General features: G+C 52.7%; 1 protein-coding gene across 2 annotated transcripts in view; it reads right to left on the reverse strand.

The window, feature by feature from the left end:
* LOC121058491 (protein CEPU-1) overlaps positions 1–19,221 on the reverse strand; it is a 337,525-nt gene extending 318,304 nt beyond the window's left edge. The window contains exons 1-2 of one of the 2 annotated variants that reach the window (XM_040534079.1): positions 19,073–19,221; positions 17,200–17,284 (exon numbers count right to left, since the gene is read on the reverse strand). In XM_040534079.1, the coding sequence (XP_040390013.1) occupies positions 17,200–17,254 (55 nt within the window). In that variant the 5' untranslated portion in view covers positions 17,255–17,284; positions 19,073–19,221. Of the gene's footprint in view, positions 1–9,511; positions 9,702–17,199; positions 17,285–19,072 lie in introns of those variants that run through there. The other variant, XM_040534072.1, reaches the window with a different exon arrangement.
* Positions 19,222–20,024: the final 803 nt, after the last annotated feature.

The raw sequence follows: 20,024 nt of genomic DNA on the forward strand, positions 1-20,024 counted from the left end.
GCGGGATGCTCGGTGATAAAAACCCAAATCCTCCCCAAACGCCCAGGGGATGCCGTGCGTGCTCCCCAGGCTGCGGGAGGTGAGCTGTGCCCGGGCGCGACCGCGGGAGCTCGGCGCAAAATGAGAACCAGCAGCGTGTCAGAGTCCCCGGAGCGCTGAGCCCAGCCTATTTATCCAGGAGCTGAATAAATACACAGGATGAATTGAGTGAGGGCTTCAGGCTCCTTAATGAACTCTCCCAATGAACCGCATCGACTCCGTAGAGCGAAGTCCCCTCTTGCTGCCCACGCAGAGAACAAAAGGCACTGGGGAGATGCCAGGGGGGCAGCCCCGTGCCAGGGCACCCAGAAAATCCGCCCGGAGGCACCCTGCATCCACACTCCATCACCCAGCCCAAACCACCTGCACCAGAATGCAAAATACCCGTTTCTATTTAGATTTAAGTATCATTACCTTGCTGGGCTCTTCCAGAGGAAGGCATTATTTCAGCTGATTGGAAAACGGTGGCGAAAGAACAGGTTCTCCATACAATTTTCTTCATATCCTATTAGTTGCAATACAATTACAGCAAATACATCAATTCTTGGTCCCAGCAGCTCCTGGAAAGAGCCACTATTAAAAGCTGACTTATTAATGGAATTGTACATCCAGGATTAATCGGGCCGTGTTGGCCATTTTCATTTCTCACTCCACAAGTGCTTTTGTTTGCTTAATAGGCTGAAGTAACTTGAGAATGACACAACTTAGAGCTTCCCCCATTTGCTGTGCATATCGCCAGCAAATTTAATCACTCTTTATTTTACAGCGTTGCTCGGGGATAAAATCTGGTACACGCCACCGGGGAAATCCATAGAGCAGTCAAAACGAGGGGTGAGGAGGGAGAAAAGGCAGTTTCCCTTTGGAAGAGCATGGCAGAGCCAGCAAGGGGAAACCCCTAATTGATCCAACCTCAAAAATCCCAAGGGGATTTGCAATACCAAAACCAAGCGATGAAGTAAGCTGGTAGGAAGAGAGCCAGGCTACTTCAACGGTATCCTATGAGTGCTTTGAAAGCCTCCAGCTGCCCCAAAAAGAGCAACCCCACGCCCAAAAAAAAAGCACCCCAAAAAAGAGCACCCCTGCCCACTCCCTGGGAAGTCCTATAAGCCAAAAGCAGGATGCCAGCCCCATTTCTGCGGCTGGGAGCGAGCCCCGCTGTCTCCCAGCGCAGACATTACCATAGAGGTGAAGTCAACGCATGTTGAAGCATGGTAATACAGTATGACTTTCCCCTTTAATGGAATTTTTCTAGCCCACTCGGAAAAAAAAGACTCCATTAGCCATACTACAAAGGCTCCTACTTATTAGTATTTTAGAACAGCGGCAAAAACATTTCTTGAATCTAATTATTGCTGACAAATATGAAAATTGAAATCAAAGTTAAATTTTCAGCTACAGTGCCTCATACGGCAGCAGCTCGCCGGCTCCCAACTATTGCATCAACACATTTATTCTGCTGAGGCGGCTGCGGAGATGGGGCCCCCCCCAGCCCACCCCTCCGTCTTCGCAGGCATTAGCTCTGACATATTCATCTCCGCAGCCGGGGCCGCGGAACTAACTTGGTGTGTTTGCCAGTCGCACACGAGGCTTGCAAGGGGCTAAAGGCAAAGGGAATAAGGGGAATAAGGGAATAAAAATTGTGTTTTTATATTTTTGTATCCAGCTTCGCCCTCTCCCACCCTGCTCTCCAAAAAAAAAAAAAAAAAAAAGTCATCGGGTGATTTTAAATTCCTCGAGATAGAGGATCTGGAAGGGAGGGGAGAGAGGAGGGGGAAAGAAAAAAAAAGCCTTGTCAACATATTTCCTTTCTCCTGCCTCCCCCCCCAACATACTGTAAAAATCAATCCCCTTTGTCATTTTGCTCTGCTTGTGTGAATGTTTAATGGCTGTCGAGGGAGATAATGATTGCTGCTAGGAAATTCATTTCAGATTTGCTATTTATAAAGTACTTGGTGCTCAGGTGGGAAATTAACATAAGGAAGGGGGAAAGGGACCGAACGGAGAAAGGAAAGCAGCAGGAGAGGAGGGATGAGAGGCACCAGGGAGGCTGGAGGGATCTGCGCCCTAAAGCGGGATGTGCCCAGTATCTGCCCCTCTTCTGGGGTAGAATAAAATGGTTTGTGCAAGGTGGGGATGCTCACGGTAGGGTCCCACAGGTGCTCCCCAGCACGCTGCCCCGTGCGCATCCTGCATCCCTCGCGGCCACTGGTACCCAGCCCCTCATGGGTTTTACATCTGGGTGATGCCCCTGCACACCTTCAACCCCAAACCCCTCCATGGGTCCACGGGTCCCGTTCCGTCCCATTCCTCTCCTCCTTGGCTAACCTCACCTCTCCCGGCTCTCCCCAACCTGTTGCGGCAGGAGGGTCCCAAATCCCGAGGGAACTCCCCGGGGTAGCGCAGCCCTCGGCGCCCCGTGCAGGCAGCGCAGCCATGGAGTTCCTACTTCATCATCTCAGAAGTTGCTTTTCACTTTCTGATTTTTCAATAATAGGCTTGGTAGGAATCCCTTAAGCTGCTGAAATAAGCTGAAAACCGCTTTTCCCGCCATTTACATAAACACAAGTGGATCAGAAGGAATAATCATAGTTTATGCATTATTTGGAGGCTTTGGAGCCGGCTGCTAACGTGACGGCAGGTTTTGAAGCTGAAAACATACAACGGGAAGCGTTGACGTGCAGAAAAGCGGCACAAAAGGTAAACAATAAATTAAACAAATTTTTTAATGTTGCATTCAGTGACAGCTCGGCTGCCCGGGCCCCTCCGGTGGCTTCTACTCCCCACCAGCATCGTTCCAAACTGGGCTTCATTAAGAGAGATGTCATCAGGCAAAACTCAAATCCACCCCTCGCCAGCCAGCCCCGATGCTCCTTGGCCCAATATCAAAAACCCCGGCACTGGCGTTGGGGATTGACTTCGCAAGAAGTCTCGTGTAGGCACCCTCTCATCTATAAATACCATCTGTCCTGCAGAAAGGGAATAAAGCCTGCAAACAACCAAACCAACCCAGGAACTTAGCGTTGTTCACCAGACAGCCTCCTAAAGAGGAGGGGGGGGGAAAAAAGGCACGCTTACAGGGCGAGATAACATTAGGGCATTAATGAACCCTGCTGCACTTCAAGCGCTTGTCGGGCTTCCAACGAGGCGGGTTGGATTTGGCTTTCAAACCAGGTCTTTAAATCAAGAACGCTGCTGCTGACAAAAATCAAAACATTAGCAGAGGATCTGTTTTGAATAAATAACAATAAAAAATGCAACAACGCTCGAGACTTGAGGCTCTTTTGATAGTGCTGGAATACCGCCTTCAGATTGCTTTTTTTTTTTTCGCTTGAAATAACTTCACAACTTTGTACATCGGCTTCTGTAAGCTCAGAAACGGAACAAAAATACTTCAAATCAATCCTTAGTTTTCCCAGATTTTTCTGTCACTGGGAATTTGCCATCGCCCTGTTTTGGAATGGAAAAAAAAATACTCTGCTTCATTTCGAGTACTACATATTTTCCGGTGGTGCTTCCTACTTCTTAGCAGCTGTGGTTTCCCACCACGAGTCACGGCAGGCAGAGGGTTTGGGGTGCTACGGGCTCCTTCCCAAGTTGAACCAAGGCTTCTCCAGGCTTGGCGATGTACAGTAGGGGAAAGACCCCATTCCCAAGGCAAACGCAGGCCAGACAGAAGAGGGGAAAGTTGGCACCCTTATGTTAGACCACCCAAGGAAGGGAACGGGCTTTGCAGAAGCTGGGCCAGCTCCTATCAGCATCTCCCCAGTGTTTGAAAGGAAAAAATCCAACACTGCACATAGGGTGCCCGCTAACAAGGGCTTTGCTCCTGCTCGGAGCCGCACTCCTCGGCTGCATCGTGCCTCTTTGGGCTCCCCTGCTCAGCAGGTGGGAGGTGGAGGAGTCGGAGGAAGGGAAAACAAGGGGGGAGGATGCCAAGAAGCGAACATTGTCTTTAGTGGGAACAGTCAAAGGATGAGGGGGTCGAAGGGTCAATTAATTTACAACAGCTTTCAGCATCGGACATATTAACTGTAAGCGCATCAAAAATCTATGATATCCTTCTTGGCAGGAGATAAGAGAGCACGGTGAAGGCAGCACCTCTGATTTATTATTAACCAAGAGCAAGGTGTGTGCTTCGGGAAGGAAGAGGGAGACAGCTAGCACCTCCGGGCTACCGCAGCTGCAGCTCCCAACATGCCAGGAGCACAGGGCATGCGATGCCTGCGGGATGCAGCACCTGCAGAATGGCCCCGGGGTTAGGGTGTCCCAGGGGATGTGTTCACAGAGGGCTTTTTAATTATTATTTTTGCCTATAAAAGCTACTAAAGGCATGAGAAGCTGCAGGCGTGGAGGTACAGGATGCTGGCTGCTGATGGGAGACAGCAGCACGGCTCGGGCTTCCAGTGCAGAATCCCAAAACCTGGCATCCTGCTCCTCTTGGCCCCTGTTTGAAACCAAGAGCTCAAGTCCAAGTCGCAGCTCCGAGGCAGCTACAAGCCTTTGCCATGAACATCTGAGACGGATCATGGCTTGGTCCCACCGAGTGACAGGAGATTTGCCACCGCGCATCAAAGTACTATCAGCAACACTGAAAAAAGTCACATTTATCCTCTTTAGGGCTTTGCCCTAGGAAGGCACCCCTTGGACTGGGGAACAAGCAAAGAAAACGTTGCCCTCTCCTGCCAATTCTGAAGTTCAAAAAAGGAAAGACAAATGCAGAAGAGCTTTTTTCTGATCCCCCAGCCAAAAAGATGTCCCCATATGGTGCTTTGTGTGCTGTGGGGAGGGCTGGAGCCCACCTCGCCAGGCTGACCATGAGTTGCTGGAAGCAGCTGCTGAGCCATCCCCCTCCGCCTCGGTTTGTTGCAGAAAACAGCGAGCCCTGCTTGCTGACTTGACCCAGATCTGTCAACTGATCCATTCTTCCCCATAGGGAAAAAATAAATTGGGGAGGGGGACCACAAATATGGATATTTTTAAGCAAAAGCAGCAAGGAAAATAAATGAAGCAGACACTGGGAACACTGAATGCACTTGTCTCATGTATGAGTCAGGGCTCGCACAACAGGCAGATGGAAAAAAACCATGAGCCAGGGTTACTGTGATGGTCAAAATGCCTACAGAGATAAGGAAAAGAGTGCTTTCGGGGCATCCCAAAACTGGTTGCATCCTCCAGAGCACCCGGTGTGGTCAACTGGGGGCAAGAGGGCTAGACAAGCCTGGGCTGGGCTGGCTGGGATGGTTCCAAAGATGCTTCAGAAACGGTTGCTGCACCAGAGGAGCTTTGTGCACAGCACCTAGCATGACCCAATCTCTGTTCGATGACTGAGGCTCCTAAATGCTGCTGTAGCTACAGCATGAACCAACCCTAGGTTGAGTTCCCCACCACACTGCACCAGAACCCATCTCATTACAAATTACAACTCTTTTAATGATGAAATCTCCCCGTATATGTGGTGCAAAGCAACCCAAACAGCTTTGCTACCCAGCCCACCACTGCATGAAGAGATCCGTGTCCGTGCACGGAAAGCAGCAAGCAACAAGGTCTGCACAAGGAATCCCCCCTGCGAAGCTGCATGGAGCACCCACGGCACAGCCACCAACCCCACCAACACCCTGAGCGCCAGCCCAGCTCCCCCGGTGCCATCCCAGGGTTTTGCGCAATGCAGCCTGCTTTCGAAAGCATCCTTTTCATGGCAAAGGTCTGCTTGGGTTCCTGTTTACTCTGCTGAGTCCTAAAAATGTGCCAATTAATCCCATGTGGTGGCCTGATTTCCAGGGGTGCCGGATACCTGCTTACAGCTCCGGTTAAAATCAACAAGAGTGACAGATGTTGGGCAACGCTCGAAACCAGGCCATTGAGTACCCAGACCGCATTCCCCTCCTTTTATGTACTGCATATAACTGGGTTATCTAATCATGTAGGTATTGATTATTGCTGTTATTACCTATTAAATAGCTATTTTCTGCTGTTGGGGGGTGAATATCGCGTTATATTGACCCACACGGTAACTGTTAACCACCAACGAAGCCACATCTAATATTTCCCCTGGGGAACAATAAATCTGGGTATTCACAGAAAGACGTCGATACACATAATTTTTCTTATACACATTCATTAGTGCAATTACCTTCTTGCACGAACTGCCAGAAGGTTTCCCGCCCGCCTCCGTGGAGAAAAAGTCCTCCTGCGACACGCAGCCCTGCATCCAAATCCTTCTCCTCCCTAGGGACATGTCCCCAGGCCAAATCCTGCCCTCCAAGCACACATAAACCCAGCCCGTGGTGCTGCTCATGAGTTATCTGCAACCCCGCCACACCGAGGGAGCAAATGATTCTTTCAAACGAGGAGCGCTCAGCATACGCTGTTGACATATGCTGTTGTTTTACATACCTATTGCAGCGCGTATGCTTATTAGAATAAGGTCTTTATGCTAATTTGGAAATCAACTTCCCATAATTCTTGGCTTACAGATGCTAAAGGCCCAGCTAAATCTTCTATGACCTTTTAGCCTGGTTAATCCTTCTCGGCACGGTTGAGCGAGGAGTTTTCTTCTCTCTTCCCCCTCCAAAGAGCTGGGGTGGGATTTTTGCACAAGCCCTCCCCTTCCTCAAGAAATCCAGGTAGTTAGGAGCAAGGGACACCAGGAAAACACTAGAGCACTCCCATAATCTAAAACAGGGAAAGAGGGAAGAGAAAGTGATGGGTCCTTGAACTTCTAATGCTCATTGCCACTGCTTTGTATCAAACATCAGAGCTCCACAAAGAGAACAGGAGCTGTGCTGCCAAAGGGGGCTCGCTCCCCACCGCCTGGGGATCTCTTGGAAGCACCTACAGGACTCAACACCCACCAGTCCTTATTTCAGGGGCACCTTTCCAAAAAAAAAAAAAAAAAAAAGAGGAAGAAACACAGGAAAGCTGCAAAACTTGGACGACCTATGGATGTTTGGATGTTTGCGTAAATACAGATGGTCAAGCACCTATGAATTAGCCCACTTCACGCTCCTCTCTACTCTCAAGCACCCTCACGAACCACTCTTCTTATTGTTTGTTTGGCTGTAAAAAGGTAAATGACCTGGAGTATTGATAAACTGCTGCAGAGGGCAGCACAGATCTCTTGAGCCGTTTGGAGTAGATTTGTGCAAAACAGTTTTTTTTTTCCTGCACAACGATAATTTTCACATTTTCCAACACAAAACAGTTCCACTTTTGTATACGCAGCCAGACAGAAAAGTTAAAAATGCAAGACGATCTGCGGCTGGCAGCAGGGCTCACGAAGCAGCAGCACCCGCCTGCTTTCATCTTCGGCAACGCGCACACGGACTCGATCCTATGTATTACCTTTGGGGTTGAACGGCCCCTGGTTTCTCAAATCCTGCTTTGAAAGTTTTTGCTAAAAAGCAAAATTATTTTGGCTGGGAAGTTTATTTTCTTCAAATGACTCCTGTACACACACTTACGCAAGAAGTCCTCCCGGGGGGGATCTCCTTCCCCCCAACCATGCAGCACTGACAATCCAGCATACCCAATGCCTCCCTGCCCCAAAAAGACCCAAACTTCTCCCTGCTGAGTGCTTCCCTGTGCCGTGTTTTCCCTGTCACCCCCCAGCTCTGCCCTGGCCCCCCCCAGGGCACGCTGTGATGCAGCTCCCAGCTTCCCCCCACCCCAGCAGTGACTCAGGGACTTGTGGCACCCACATCGCTCCTGCGCAGCACGGCTGGGCGCAGGGGGGCACGGAGGATGTTTGCCTGGGGAGGCAGCCTGTTCCCCCCCCCCAGCCGCTCTGCTGCTGCTGAGGGGAATAAAAATCAAGGAGAAGAAAAAAAAAAAATCAACTTTTTGATCTGCAAGCTTTGATGGAAGCAGAGGGAAGAAGCGTGAGAGATGAGCAGAGGCAGAGAATAAGGCTGCAAGGAAGCCAAGAGAAAGCATTAAAAGGCACAGATTCTGCACAAGGGAAAGCAGGGGGGGAAGGACCGACGGCCACCCCTCCGGGGGAGCCCCAGCTCCCCACCACCCAACCACGGAGGTGGCAGCAGCGGGGAGCAGGGCTCCCAGCCCCGGGAACCCCCTGGGAGCAGGGCGCCGTGCCCAGCAGCGCGAGAAGGCAGCCGCAACCCGTGGAGCAGGAGGGAGCTCGAGGAGGGCGAGCGGGAGGAAGGCGAAGAGGAGAAATGCCTCGGCGTGTGCTGTGCATGCTAAGCAGCCCGCGCCGGTCGATATGGCACGGGTGGCTCTCCGCAAGAGCGGGCCCAGCCTGCCCAGGAGAGAGAAGTTTGAGCGCGGGGCTGCTGCTGGCCATCTCCCCCCCGAGCCGCGGGGGCACAGCGGCCCCCAGCCCCGCACGGATGGGGGCTTCGCGCCCCGCTGGGATCCCGCAGCAGAGCAGCTGATGGAGGGGGACCAGACAGGGCTGCTTCGGGCGTGCGGGTGCCTAAATCCCATCCCCGACCCTCAGCAGGCTGCAGGGCAGCACAGAGCGGGCTGGCCCCTGCTGCAATCCCCCTCCTCGTGCAAAAGGAGCAGCACAGGCTGACCCCCATGCCCCCCCCCCCCCCCCAGGGCTGCCTACACCCTGTAAATGTCCCCCAGGGCAGCCAGCACCCCCGGGACCATCCATCCCCAGCACCAGGCACGCAGCCCAGGCTGCCTCTCCCCTTCCCAGCCCCAGCCCTGCAGACAGCCCGGTGCAGGATGCGGCCCCATCCACCCCCCCCCCCCGGAGGTAACCCCACTCCCACAGCCCCTCCAGATGGCTGCGAGGAGACTAACGCAAGCTGACAGGCTCGGCAGTGCCGGCCAGCTGGGGCCAGCTCACATCTCCTCCTTCCCCCCTCGCTTTTTTAATATTAACATAATTTTTTTTTATTATTTTATTTTTTTTGGAAAGCCCCCTTAAGCATCATCCCCAGGGGACGGAGGGGACCAGCAGAGCTCACCCGGGACACACCAGACACCGAATTCCCCAACTCCCCAGCCCGGGGCAGGGCAGGCAGGACTCGGGGCTGCACCGAGTTTTTGGGACGACCTTGCAAGCGGGTCCGGCAAAGCAAAGCGGGGGGGGGCAGCACAGAGGGGCCCCGACACCCCGTTTACCCCCCCGCCTGTTGGATGCATCGCTCCTGCGGGAACTAAGTTGAGCTGCCGGAGATGGCAGAGTCATTTGGCACCACCCAAAATGAAATAAAATAAAATTGAGCACTGGGGGGGGGGGGAGGGTGCTGCTCGAGAAGTTCCCAGCACACCCCGAGGTGGGGGGGGGCACGAAGAGGGTGATGCCACCGCACCGCAGCCCCGCATCCGCACCCCTGCAACTTAACATCAGGCTGGGGACCCCCCCCCCCCCCCCTTATTTCTGGGGGCTTCTCGCCCTCCCCCAGCCTTTCCCCCCCGATGCTGCCAGGGGGGTCGCGGTTCCCCCCCCCCGGCTCCTTGGGGCTGCACCCCCCGCAGCATCCCCGCCCGGCCCTACCTTGGGAGAGGAGGAGTGCGGCCATCCCGGCGAAGATCACCCAAGAGACGGGGTGCTGCATTTTCGCCTGGGCCATGTTCACCGCGGGCTGCGTTTCTCCCCCCTCCTTCCCCACTCACTGCCTGCCGGGGAGAGGTTTAAAATCCAGCGTTTCCCAGAGCGGAGCGCAGATTTCGGGGAAGGGGGGGGTGTGGGGGGGGGGAAAGCGGGGAAGGGAAAGGGGACGGGGGAGAAGGGGGGGGGGGGGAAACGGGGGGGGGAAAATAAAAAAAAAAAAAATCGGGAAAAAAAAAATCCGCGCCGCGGGGTGGGGGAGGGAAAAAATAAAAATAAAAAAAAGGGGGGGGAAAAAAAAGAGGGAAAGGGGGGTCGGAAGGGGCGGCAAGGTGCGAGGGACAGGCGCTGCGTGCCCGCCGCTCCGGCCCGCACCGCACCGCAGCCGCCGCTCCGGCAGCGCCCGCCCCGCCCCGCGCTCATTGGCTCCGGGGCCGCCGCCGGGGCCGCCCCGCACCGCTCCCGCACCCGTCCCGCAGCCCCGCCGCCCGCTGGCCCCGACCCACCCCCGGGGTTAGGGCACAGGGAGGGGGGTGGTCCTCGGCGCGCAGCCCCCCAGGGTGGGTACAGCAAGGATGGGAGCAGGAGGCGCGCCAAGGCTCGGCGTCCTCCTCCTCCTCCTCCTCTTCCTCGCGTGAGGAAGGCTGCGTGTGGGTCACCCGTGTGGTGACGCTCACACGGGTCCCCTCGGGAACCCCTTGCCATGTTCCCCTCCAATATCCGCAGCCTATTTCACAAAATAACCCTCCCGCTACCCAAACCGTCCTGGCCGGGTCCAGACAACCCAAGTCATCCCATCCATCCACAACCCCCAACCCATCCATCCATCCATCGCCCCCATCCCATCCATCCCTCCACAATCCCCAAACCAACCATCCCATCCCTCCACCATCCCCAACCCATCCCATCCATCCACAACCCAATGCCACCAGCGTGACACCAACCAGCCCACACACAAGGCCCCCCAAGACCAAAATCTTAATTTTTCTCCAGCACACAGAATACTAGAAGCACTGAACCCCGAGAATCCCGCCTGATGAAACCCAAATAAGTATCATGTCAAATATTCCTTATTTTCATCAGTGGTAAGGATGGCTCATTTCATTGCGTGAGGTGACTCACAGCCCCGTAAAACAACATTATAGGCAGAAAAATGACAAAGCAAAAAAAAAAAAATCTTGGCTTTTTACATTTACTCCTCCTCAAAGCCTTCCAAAATCTGAGCTGTTCACTTTGCAATTCAGAAGATTTGGCTGCAAACTCTGGGAAAATCCAGCTGCGTTTCTCTCTTCCCTCCCTATTGCTGCCGCCCAGAGAGATCTGCCGAGGCGGACCTGGGCCAGCAGCTCTGCTGGAGGAAGGCGACAAACAAGAGGTCCCAGTCCCTCCCCTGCAGTCCCTTCTGACCACGGCAATCCCAAAGGGAGCGGGGAGCTCAGTGCGGTGTCCCTGGCCTTGTTCCCCATCCTCTCCAAGGCTTGGGTCAAGCTGCACACCTTGAGGAGGTGCAGGGCTCTCCACCAGCATCTCATGGTCACAGCGTCCCAGCTCCCTGGGTGGCAAAGGGAAGGGGACAGGACTGTTAGTGACCCAGATCTGGGCTACAGGGTATTTTCAGGCAAGTTTTTTTGACACCCAGACCTCCCCACCTCATACAGGCAAGGCTCGAGCCACCCCTCCAGCCCCAAGCAACACAATGCCTCGGTCACCTCACGTTGCCCTGTTTGGGGCCCTTCTGGCAAGGTGTAAGGGATCCTCTCGCCAAAACATCATCTCATCCTCTCTGCGTCTTCCCCACCACCCCACCAACAAGTTCCTTATGACCCCACAAAGCGCCAAGCAGCCACCGCCCTCCCTAGCGCTTCTGAACCTGACCCCGGCTGCTGAGCCAGCTCCCGCGGCTGGAAACGGTCCATTAGGTTAGTTTGGTTTATTACCTACACATTATCCTTTAAAAAACAAAACTTCCCCGTCTATTTGCTTAAGCAGAGAGAACAGTTTATAAGCAGGCCCTGTGCAGTAGCTGTTCTTCCTACGGATTTGTTCTATGCATTATTAATTCACACAGCACTCGTTCAGAGCACGTATATTTACCCGATGCACCGGAACAGCTCTTAAGGAGCCTTCGGCTTGTGGCTTTGTGGAACATCAACTTTTCATGTTGAACAGCAGGTGATGTTCAACAGAATGCCTTGCAATAAATGCCTAATATCCATTACCCTCATACATATCTATGTGCTGGGCTGATAGGAACATACAGATAGCAGGGCTGCACTCCCGAGATAGGGGGACGGGGGGAAAGAAGTTATTCATTGGAAATCACACGTATACGAGGTGTTAAATGCTGTACCTGCATGCATAGCGAGCTGCAGAGAGTGGAGGAAGGCCCCTTTTCGGCAAAAAAGTCCACAAAGTTTTAGATGAGATCCTCCCCTCTCCCCCCGATCTGAAGACCAAAGTACAACACCCTACCCAAAAGTCTGCAGGGGGGAAAAAAAAAAGTGACATGCTGTTTTGAAATGAAACCTCTAACTGGCTCTAAAAGGAACGTCATGACCTTGCTGAGCAGCACTGCATAATTTTTAATAGACATTTTTTGCTGGAACTGACACACTCCCAGGCGTGGTTTTATTTCGCTAACATTTTTCCAGAGGGAAATGCCATGTTTCATTGGATTTTTTTCATCATCCCTACACATACGTACCTATAATTACCATATGCATTACAATAGCATTCACAAGCCTTTGATAAGATCCCCGTTCCATTATGTTAGACTCTGTGTGTACACGCGGTAAAAAACAGTCCCTCCCTTGAGCTCTGAGAGTCAAAACAGAGAAAGCAGAGAAAGGTGTTGAGACAAGAGCAAATTACTCCTCATTTTACAGAAGTAAAGCTTCAGAAGGCTAAGTCACCACCTGAGGTCAGAAGGGGAATTTCCAGCGGTGCCAAAAATGAAGACAAGTCTCCCAACTCCTACACGGGGGGTTCAGGACTTTCCTGCTTCCTCGTGCCACGTCCCCCATCCCAGGTCACTTCTGCTTCCTCCTGCACCAGCGCAAGGGGTGAGCTCAGGGAACGCTTCTGCAGAGCACCACGACAGCTCTGGTACCAGCCAGCAATGCGCCAAACACCCCTTTTTCTTAAAGAGGGATGCAGACCATGGGGGGAAAAGTCATAAAGCTTCTGCTCAAAGCATCCACCAGCCTACTCAAAGGCACTTTGGCACCCCCGTGCCCTTGCGCACACAGGACGCACGGAGCCAGACAGATGAGTACCACAGGCAGTCACCGTGCGTGTGGATGCTCGGCTTTGCTCCTTTAATTACACCTCCTACGGGCAAGAAAGATAAGCCCAAATGGAGTGACTGCATGAAGGGAGGAAGCCTATAAGTTATTCATAAGTTCAGGCTCAAGCTCCTCTCTTGCTTTCGCTCCATGACACCTTCAAAACATATTATTCATCTATTTTTTCCTCCTCTGGGAAGAGAGATGGTAATTGTAGTAAATATATCACTGCCAAGTCATCCTCGCAGCCTCCGAGCCTGCACGGCGCTAGGGGTAGGGATCAAAGGCAGCGGCCGCTCCGGCCGCTCGTGAGACGTTTTGGGGTGCCCAGGCTCCGTGAAGGACATCTCCCTGCTGCCCGTGGGGAAAAGCCCCCACAGCTCCAGGACACGGGGCATTCAGGCATTCACCATCCCCAATCAAACCCTATCAGCCTGATTGCCTCTGCCCCATTTTGTGCTAAAATCCTACAGTTCCTACTTAGGATTTGGGAGCAGCTCTGCAGCATCTGGCCCAAAGACTTCCCTGAGCCCTCACCAAGCTCAGACCGGGACTGCCTATTCACTCGGGGTGCTGCACCCCATTTCCATCACAGCCCGAGGGAATTTGGGCAAAACAAGGAGCAACCCACACCATGGAGCAAGCATGATGGGACACGGTTCTGCTCCTAGCTCACAGGACAACACAATCACCAGCAGCCCTGCCTGCAGAGAGCCTCGGGAAACAAGAGCCATGGCACAGAGGTTTTGTTTGCCCTCTCCAGGCTGTTCCAGACAGTGTAAAGCACCTAACGCTACTGCCAGCTGAAGCAGCTCTCCTCGAGCTCAAGAGGTTGGTTTTTCTGAATGCAGCGACACGGATTCCTCATCTCAGCCCCATCGCACTGCTCACCACACAGAGCATTTGTTGCACTCCATCGCAAAAATAACCCTGAAAGCAACGTCTGTGGGCACTCCGGAGAGGGGAGGGCGAAGGCATTGCCATAAAGCGCCTCGGAGAAGAGAGACGGGGCATGGATTTTATTTGTCCTCGATTCCCTGGGAGGTCATTTACCACAGTGCCCCTGGCACTTCCCCAGCCTTTTCCAGCACATTTGATTCTTGTGAGTTTTCTTAACCTCATCTCCTTCATTGGTTATTGCTCCTCCAGTGCTGAACTCAGCAAGATCGCTTCTGTTTAGAAAGAGATTAGCGCTGAGTACATTAAACAGGATAATGCCACTTACTAAAGGGCACTGGATCACCACCCAGCTCCAAACGCCCCCAACACCTTCCCAAAACAGGGGTCTCCAGCCAGGACTGCTCACAGCAGAAGCCTGCAATGCACTGCACACACCAGCCTGGTGCCCCTGCAAGCCCTGCAGCCCACCCTGCTCTGATGGGCACCTTCCTCTGCTGGGTCACTGCCTGAACATCTCTGGGCTGCAAGCCCTGAGGACTGCATCCCCATGGGCACACCATCATGCTGCAAATCATGCCCTCACCTCATGCGCAAGGTCTGCATTATCCAAAGAAAAAAAAAAATCCCATTTTCAAGCACCTTGCAACACAAGCAAAGTGACAGGGTTTGACCCAGCAAGGCAGTAAGAGCCTCTGGAGGGGTGCTCAATGGCCACAGTCTGCTCAGTCCCACCATCCCCTCAATTCCCTCCTTTCCCCAAACCAACCAGATTCCTCCTCACTCCAAACATTTTGCAGGGACGTTTTTCCCAGCGCCCACCCGCTGGAGCACGCGCCGCCACCAGTCCCTGTCCCAGCCGGGCTCTTATCGCAGCTCACCACCTTGGCGCCGTGCTTCCCAGCTGATGAGATGTCTGTTTACCCATGGATTACAAGGAGGCAACAAGCCCACCCGGGGAAGAGGCACTGTTGCATGGGCAAAGACTCTGCAAACAGATGGCTCAAGGAGATAGAGGATGTTTGCTACCTTGTGCGTGCTTTGGGCTTGAGGGTGACACAGCCCCAGCACATCCCCACGTTCCTTTTTTTTTTTTTCCTCCTTGAGCTCTCTACCACTTCTCAGGGACTTGGAGAACGAAGACTCAGCCAGCTGCTGGAGTTTGTTTGGGAAATAAAGGAGCCTGCAGCCCCCTTGGTGTCCCAGGTGGCCTCATCTCACACAAACCCTGGTTGCTGTGCTCCCAGGTTGTGTGATCTGGTATTTATTGACTGATATTCCCCCTCCTGGAAGGGCCATCCCCAACGCAGAGACTCCATACCACAGAGACCCCACCCGGAATGCAGTGCCCAAGCACACCCAGCACCCCTTGTGTTTTGGAGAGCTGGCACGACACCTCCAAACCCATTCCCTCTCCAGCTGGGAAAGGAGAAACCCAGGTAAAACCCAGGTAATCCAGCCCTACGAGGAGCAAGAGTCCTTTTCCCAAATAACCCACCACTTTTGGAAACCCACATTTGAGATTTGAGCTTCTCCCACTTGTCGTGCCCCCCCCCAGACTGACTGCATTCCCCGCCTGCTCCTCCCCTCCACCCAAACCTGCGCAGGCCGGTGGTATTATTCATCAGGCTCAAAGCACATTCAAGATTAGTCCTGTAACCTGCCCGGCACAGCCAGAAAATTGAATGTGGTAGAAAAAAAAAGGAAGGAAAAGAAAAAAAGAAAGAGGCAGCTCTTGTCAAGAGCGCGGTAGTACAAGGAAGTAATTTTTCTCTCCCCGTTTCAGTTGGACGGCGCTGTTTACGTCTGCGCTAGACGCTGCCTCCTTTCTTCTCCACCGTGCAGCTGGAGCATCAGCAAATTGGAGAGGGGAGACACAGGGGGAAGGCAATAGCAACTGAAATTGGATCCTATTGAATTTTCAATAGGACACCAAAAATATATACATATTTCAGGGCGCGCGTGTATAGATATAAGTCAATGGAGGGATCCGTGAATAGCCGGTTCTGAATAATTACAGTGGGGGGAAATCATTGGAATAATTAGCAGTTGCTACCAGAACATTCAGAGAAATGAAATGCCGAGTGGTGTTTATTAAACAGCGCTTTATTTTCAGTTTAGGGCATTTGGGAAGAAATTAGGTGGCAAATACACAGCAGTGCTGAATGATTGGAAAAGCCTGGGATCATTAAGATTGCTCAAGCTGCCTTGCCCATCCCCTCCATTTCTTCCCCTCCTTCTGCCTTTCCTTGCTGTTTCTCTCCTCCTTTCCTGTGTTGCAGCTGCAGCAGCCTCAGGAAGGGGCTCCTGCAGCCCCCAAATCTCACCACCACACCATGAGACACCAGCACCAGACCAGAGCACCCAGCTGCTACCAGTCAGCAACCCCAGGGACACCCTTTTTGATCACCTGCAACTTCCAAAAGCTTTGAGGATTTGTGGGGTTTTTTTTTGCACTGATATCCTTGGAAAGCTGACACACAGCCCACCCAGCACTCCGCAAGCCTCAAACAGCACCTGGCATACGCTTGGCTTTCTTCTTTCTTTGAGAAGAGCAAAAGCCACATGAAATTACTGTGCAGCACAGGAAAAAGAGCAGGAGGGAGACTGAGCATGGCCAACAGGCTGAAGCCTTGCAACAGCAAAGGGTTGGATAGGAAGAGTAGCAGGAAGAGCACACAACCACATACAAAGAACAGGTAGACTCTGGGAGTCTACTTTTAGGAAGGAATAGCACTTTCTCAGCCTAATGGACATTTTCTGACAGCTCTGAGCTTTGCAAAATAGGGCAGGAAAAAGAAAAGATCAAAGAAGTGCATACACTTCAGAACCACACAGCCCCTGGCCTGCTGGAGGTCATTCCACCATCCCCACCACCGCCACCTCCGAGCCAGGATTTAATGAGGACGTTGCACACGGATCCTGGTGGAGCGCGAAGAGGAAAGAAAGCAGGACAGGATGTCACAGGGAGGGGAAACGAGGTGGGGAGCACAAGTCCACGTCTCTCAACAGCTCCTATCCCTTCTCCCCTACCTGCTGTAGCACAAAGTAATCAGGCACTGGGCTGAGGAAGGAGAGATGAAGTTTTAAGGGAGGTGGAAGCTCCTATGTATATGCACATGGTTTAGATATCTCAAAAGATTTCACACTGTATTTCACATTATTCACATTTCTAAGCCTCCGCAATGCAAGAGGTGAGCATAAATGAGGCAGGTCAAAAGCCTTATAAGCCTGAAACATCTCTGGGTTTGGAAAATCACTTTCTGAAGCTTCCAGTTCTGGATTAAGCAGGGTTACCTAATGCCAGTCAGATAAAACCGCGCTCCCGAAAACTCACCGTGTGAGCAATTTTGCACCTCACAGACACAGTTCAAACCACCTTGAAAGTTTGGAAAACAGATTTGTGCCCTCCAGACGCGTGTAATCTTGTAATCAACAATAAGGCTGCCTTACCTTGGAGATGTCTTCTCCTCGTGAAGATGCAACACTCCAGCACAGCCAGGAGCATCGGCGTGTCAGCACGGCAGCCTGGCCCAGCCTGCAAAGGGGAGAGGATGCTCGTTCATATGAGGTGCACAGGCTCTGACCACCACTTGCTCGTCTAGTTACTGGGAAGCACATTAAGCAATTTCTAACAATTTTTTGTGCATGTGCCAAAATGCCCAAAGGCATTTGATGCATAGGAACTTTCCCTGCTGCATGCTCTGATCCTGAGCTGGAAAATGTAACTAGCAGGAGCTGGACTTGATGGTCCCCTCCAATTCAGGATATTCTGTGAACTCCACAGCAATATTTGGGGGGGATTTTGGTAACAGTCTCAACACTAAAGGCACTGAACATCCTCAGCCCTCACCAGCACCTGTACACAAAGATGCAGGGGAATGCCCAGCTCTGCAGGGGGCAGACTGGGGAATTGAGGCTCTGCCCGAGCAAACACAGGAAAACCCCAAACCAGGAAAACTATAGGGAAAAATACAGACTCACTGTTAAACACAAATCTAAAGTAATTCCACAGCTCATTGGCATCTGTGCCACAGCCCTCTGTCCTATCTTGACTTATCATACCTATTAGCACTCTGCAATTCAGTGACCTCTCTTTCTCTGCACCACCTCTGCTCTGCAGTAAGGCCAGCTTCCAGCACCAGAGGAAAACAAAACAAACTAAAAAAATACAAAAAGGCAAGCATCCAACACAATAAAAATAAATTAAAACCCCTGGAGGACACCGAGAAGAGTTGTGGCTTCTTTTACTGCATTTTCCAAGGTGCTGTTTAAACACAGAGAGGGGAAAGTGCATAAATACATCAGCTGGGCTCTCCGGCCTGGGGAAGCAGCAGCAGGGAACAGGGAGCAGCAGGAGCTGGGATAATCATACCTCTGCCTCCACACAGCACCCAGCCCCACACCAGGGGCTCTTGGCCTCAAAATGCTCCATGCTGGAGGGCTGCAGGATTACAGGGCAAGGTGCTTTTTCTGATCATCTGCTTCCCAGGTTTGCTTGTTTGAAAGAGAGGTCAGAGCACGGCCAGATCCATGCCCACGTATCTAAAATGTGGCTTCTCCAGCCCCAGCAGGGACCAGGCTTCCTTGCACCAGCTGCTTCAAGTGTAAGTTTTTGGGCTTTATTTTGCTTTGTCTTCTTTCCCCTCCCTTAAAGTTTTAAATCTAAATGAGTGCAATCAAATATTTCCACCTGGGAAGGCTTTTTTGGCTTTCTCATGCAAAAAGCAGGAGGGATCACAAGGGCACAGCCCCTTCCCCACCATTTCAGGGGATATAGGTTCATTTGCACTGAGGAAGGTTTGCTGTGCACATGGACAGCAGAGGTACAGAGGTAACACAAGCACACGGCCCCTCTGATTTTGTCCCCAAAGCAGCAATTTACTGGCATTTATCCTGCAAAATGCCTTTGTGCCCTACAGGGTTACCCCACAAAAAGGGGCCTTTTACCCCAAATGTAGCAGGAAAAGGGGGGGGGGGGGGGGGGGGGGGGGGGGGGGGGGGGGGGGGGCAGCAAAGAGCATTTGCCTATTAGTGGATCTCCCACACCAACCCATCTCTTCCTTTCCAGCTTCTCCATGCACGCCCCAGGGCTGGGGCCCTGTCCCCTCCCAGGTGTGAGCCTGGGCATGAGCAGGGACAAAAACAAAACCTGCAGACAGACAGCAACCGCCACGGAGGGCTACAGCGCTTGCTGCAAACCCCACCAGCCCTGACCAAAGCTTCAAAAGCAAGCTGCCATGGGGATGGTAGTTAGGGCCTGAAATCCCTCTCCTATTTTGCCACAGCCAGGTCTCCAGACAGCAAAGGAGAGCAGCCAACTCACCCACCGATACAGCTCCTCAGCACTGCCTGGGACAGCAAGAACGAACTTAATTCTCCTCCCTTGTGGCCCCAGCTCCTCATGGAGAGCTCTGGGCCTGGCCAAACCCCTTCCTGCGGGAGGAGGAGCCCCACCAAGCCCTAGCACCTGGGAGGCAGCTCACCCACCCTCATCTACCCAGGCAGGGCAGACCTGGGTCCTCTGCACAGCAGCACAGGCATCGCCACTCGCAGCACAACGAGCCTCGTCAGGCTCATGTGGTTTGTGGTTATCGATAAACTCCTCGGTATTTTCACCTGTTAGGGAGCCCCAGCCGGCACAGAGCAGCCCAGCCCCTGCTTTCCCCTGGTTTCTGTTCCACCAGGCTGCAGACACGGGTTTCCTCAGCTCCTTTCCCCACCGACTGCACGGCCTTGCAGGCACTAACCCAGATGTAGCTGCGTGGCATTTTCTCCTCCAGTTACTGCCACTTGTGAAGCCAAAAACTATTGAGCTTGGTCTCTGCAGGAAGCAGCTGCAGGCATATTGTCCTCACCTGGATCTCCCGGGGAACCTGCCCACCCACCAAACACCTGGGTTTGGGCAAAGCACCCAGATTGTACAAACAAGAGCAACGCTCCTGGCCTCTGCTGGCTTCTAGATCAAGACGTTAGCACGGCAGAATGGGACAAGAAGGGGACAAATAGCTCTGGGGACATCCCAGGGAGACACACATTTGGGATCTCCTGCCTTGGCACGTGGGCTGAGGCATCGCTGGAGCACCTGGGGGGGTGACAGCCCCCTGGCTGCAGGCTCCCTCCTGGCTGATCCCACCCAAGGCGCTGACACTCATCGTAATAAATATTGTTAAAAGTGAAAGTCTCCCTGGAGACTTCAAACCTCGGGCACAGGTGTTCAGGCTGTGGTAATTGGGTGAGTCATTCATTAGAGGAAACGCAATTTAAAATCTATTACA

This window comes from Cygnus olor, chromosome 22, assembly GCF_009769625.2.
Source record: "Cygnus olor isolate bCygOlo1 chromosome 22, bCygOlo1.pri.v2, whole genome shotgun sequence".
Classification (NCBI taxonomy): domain Eukaryota; kingdom Metazoa; phylum Chordata; class Aves; order Anseriformes; family Anatidae; genus Cygnus; species Cygnus olor.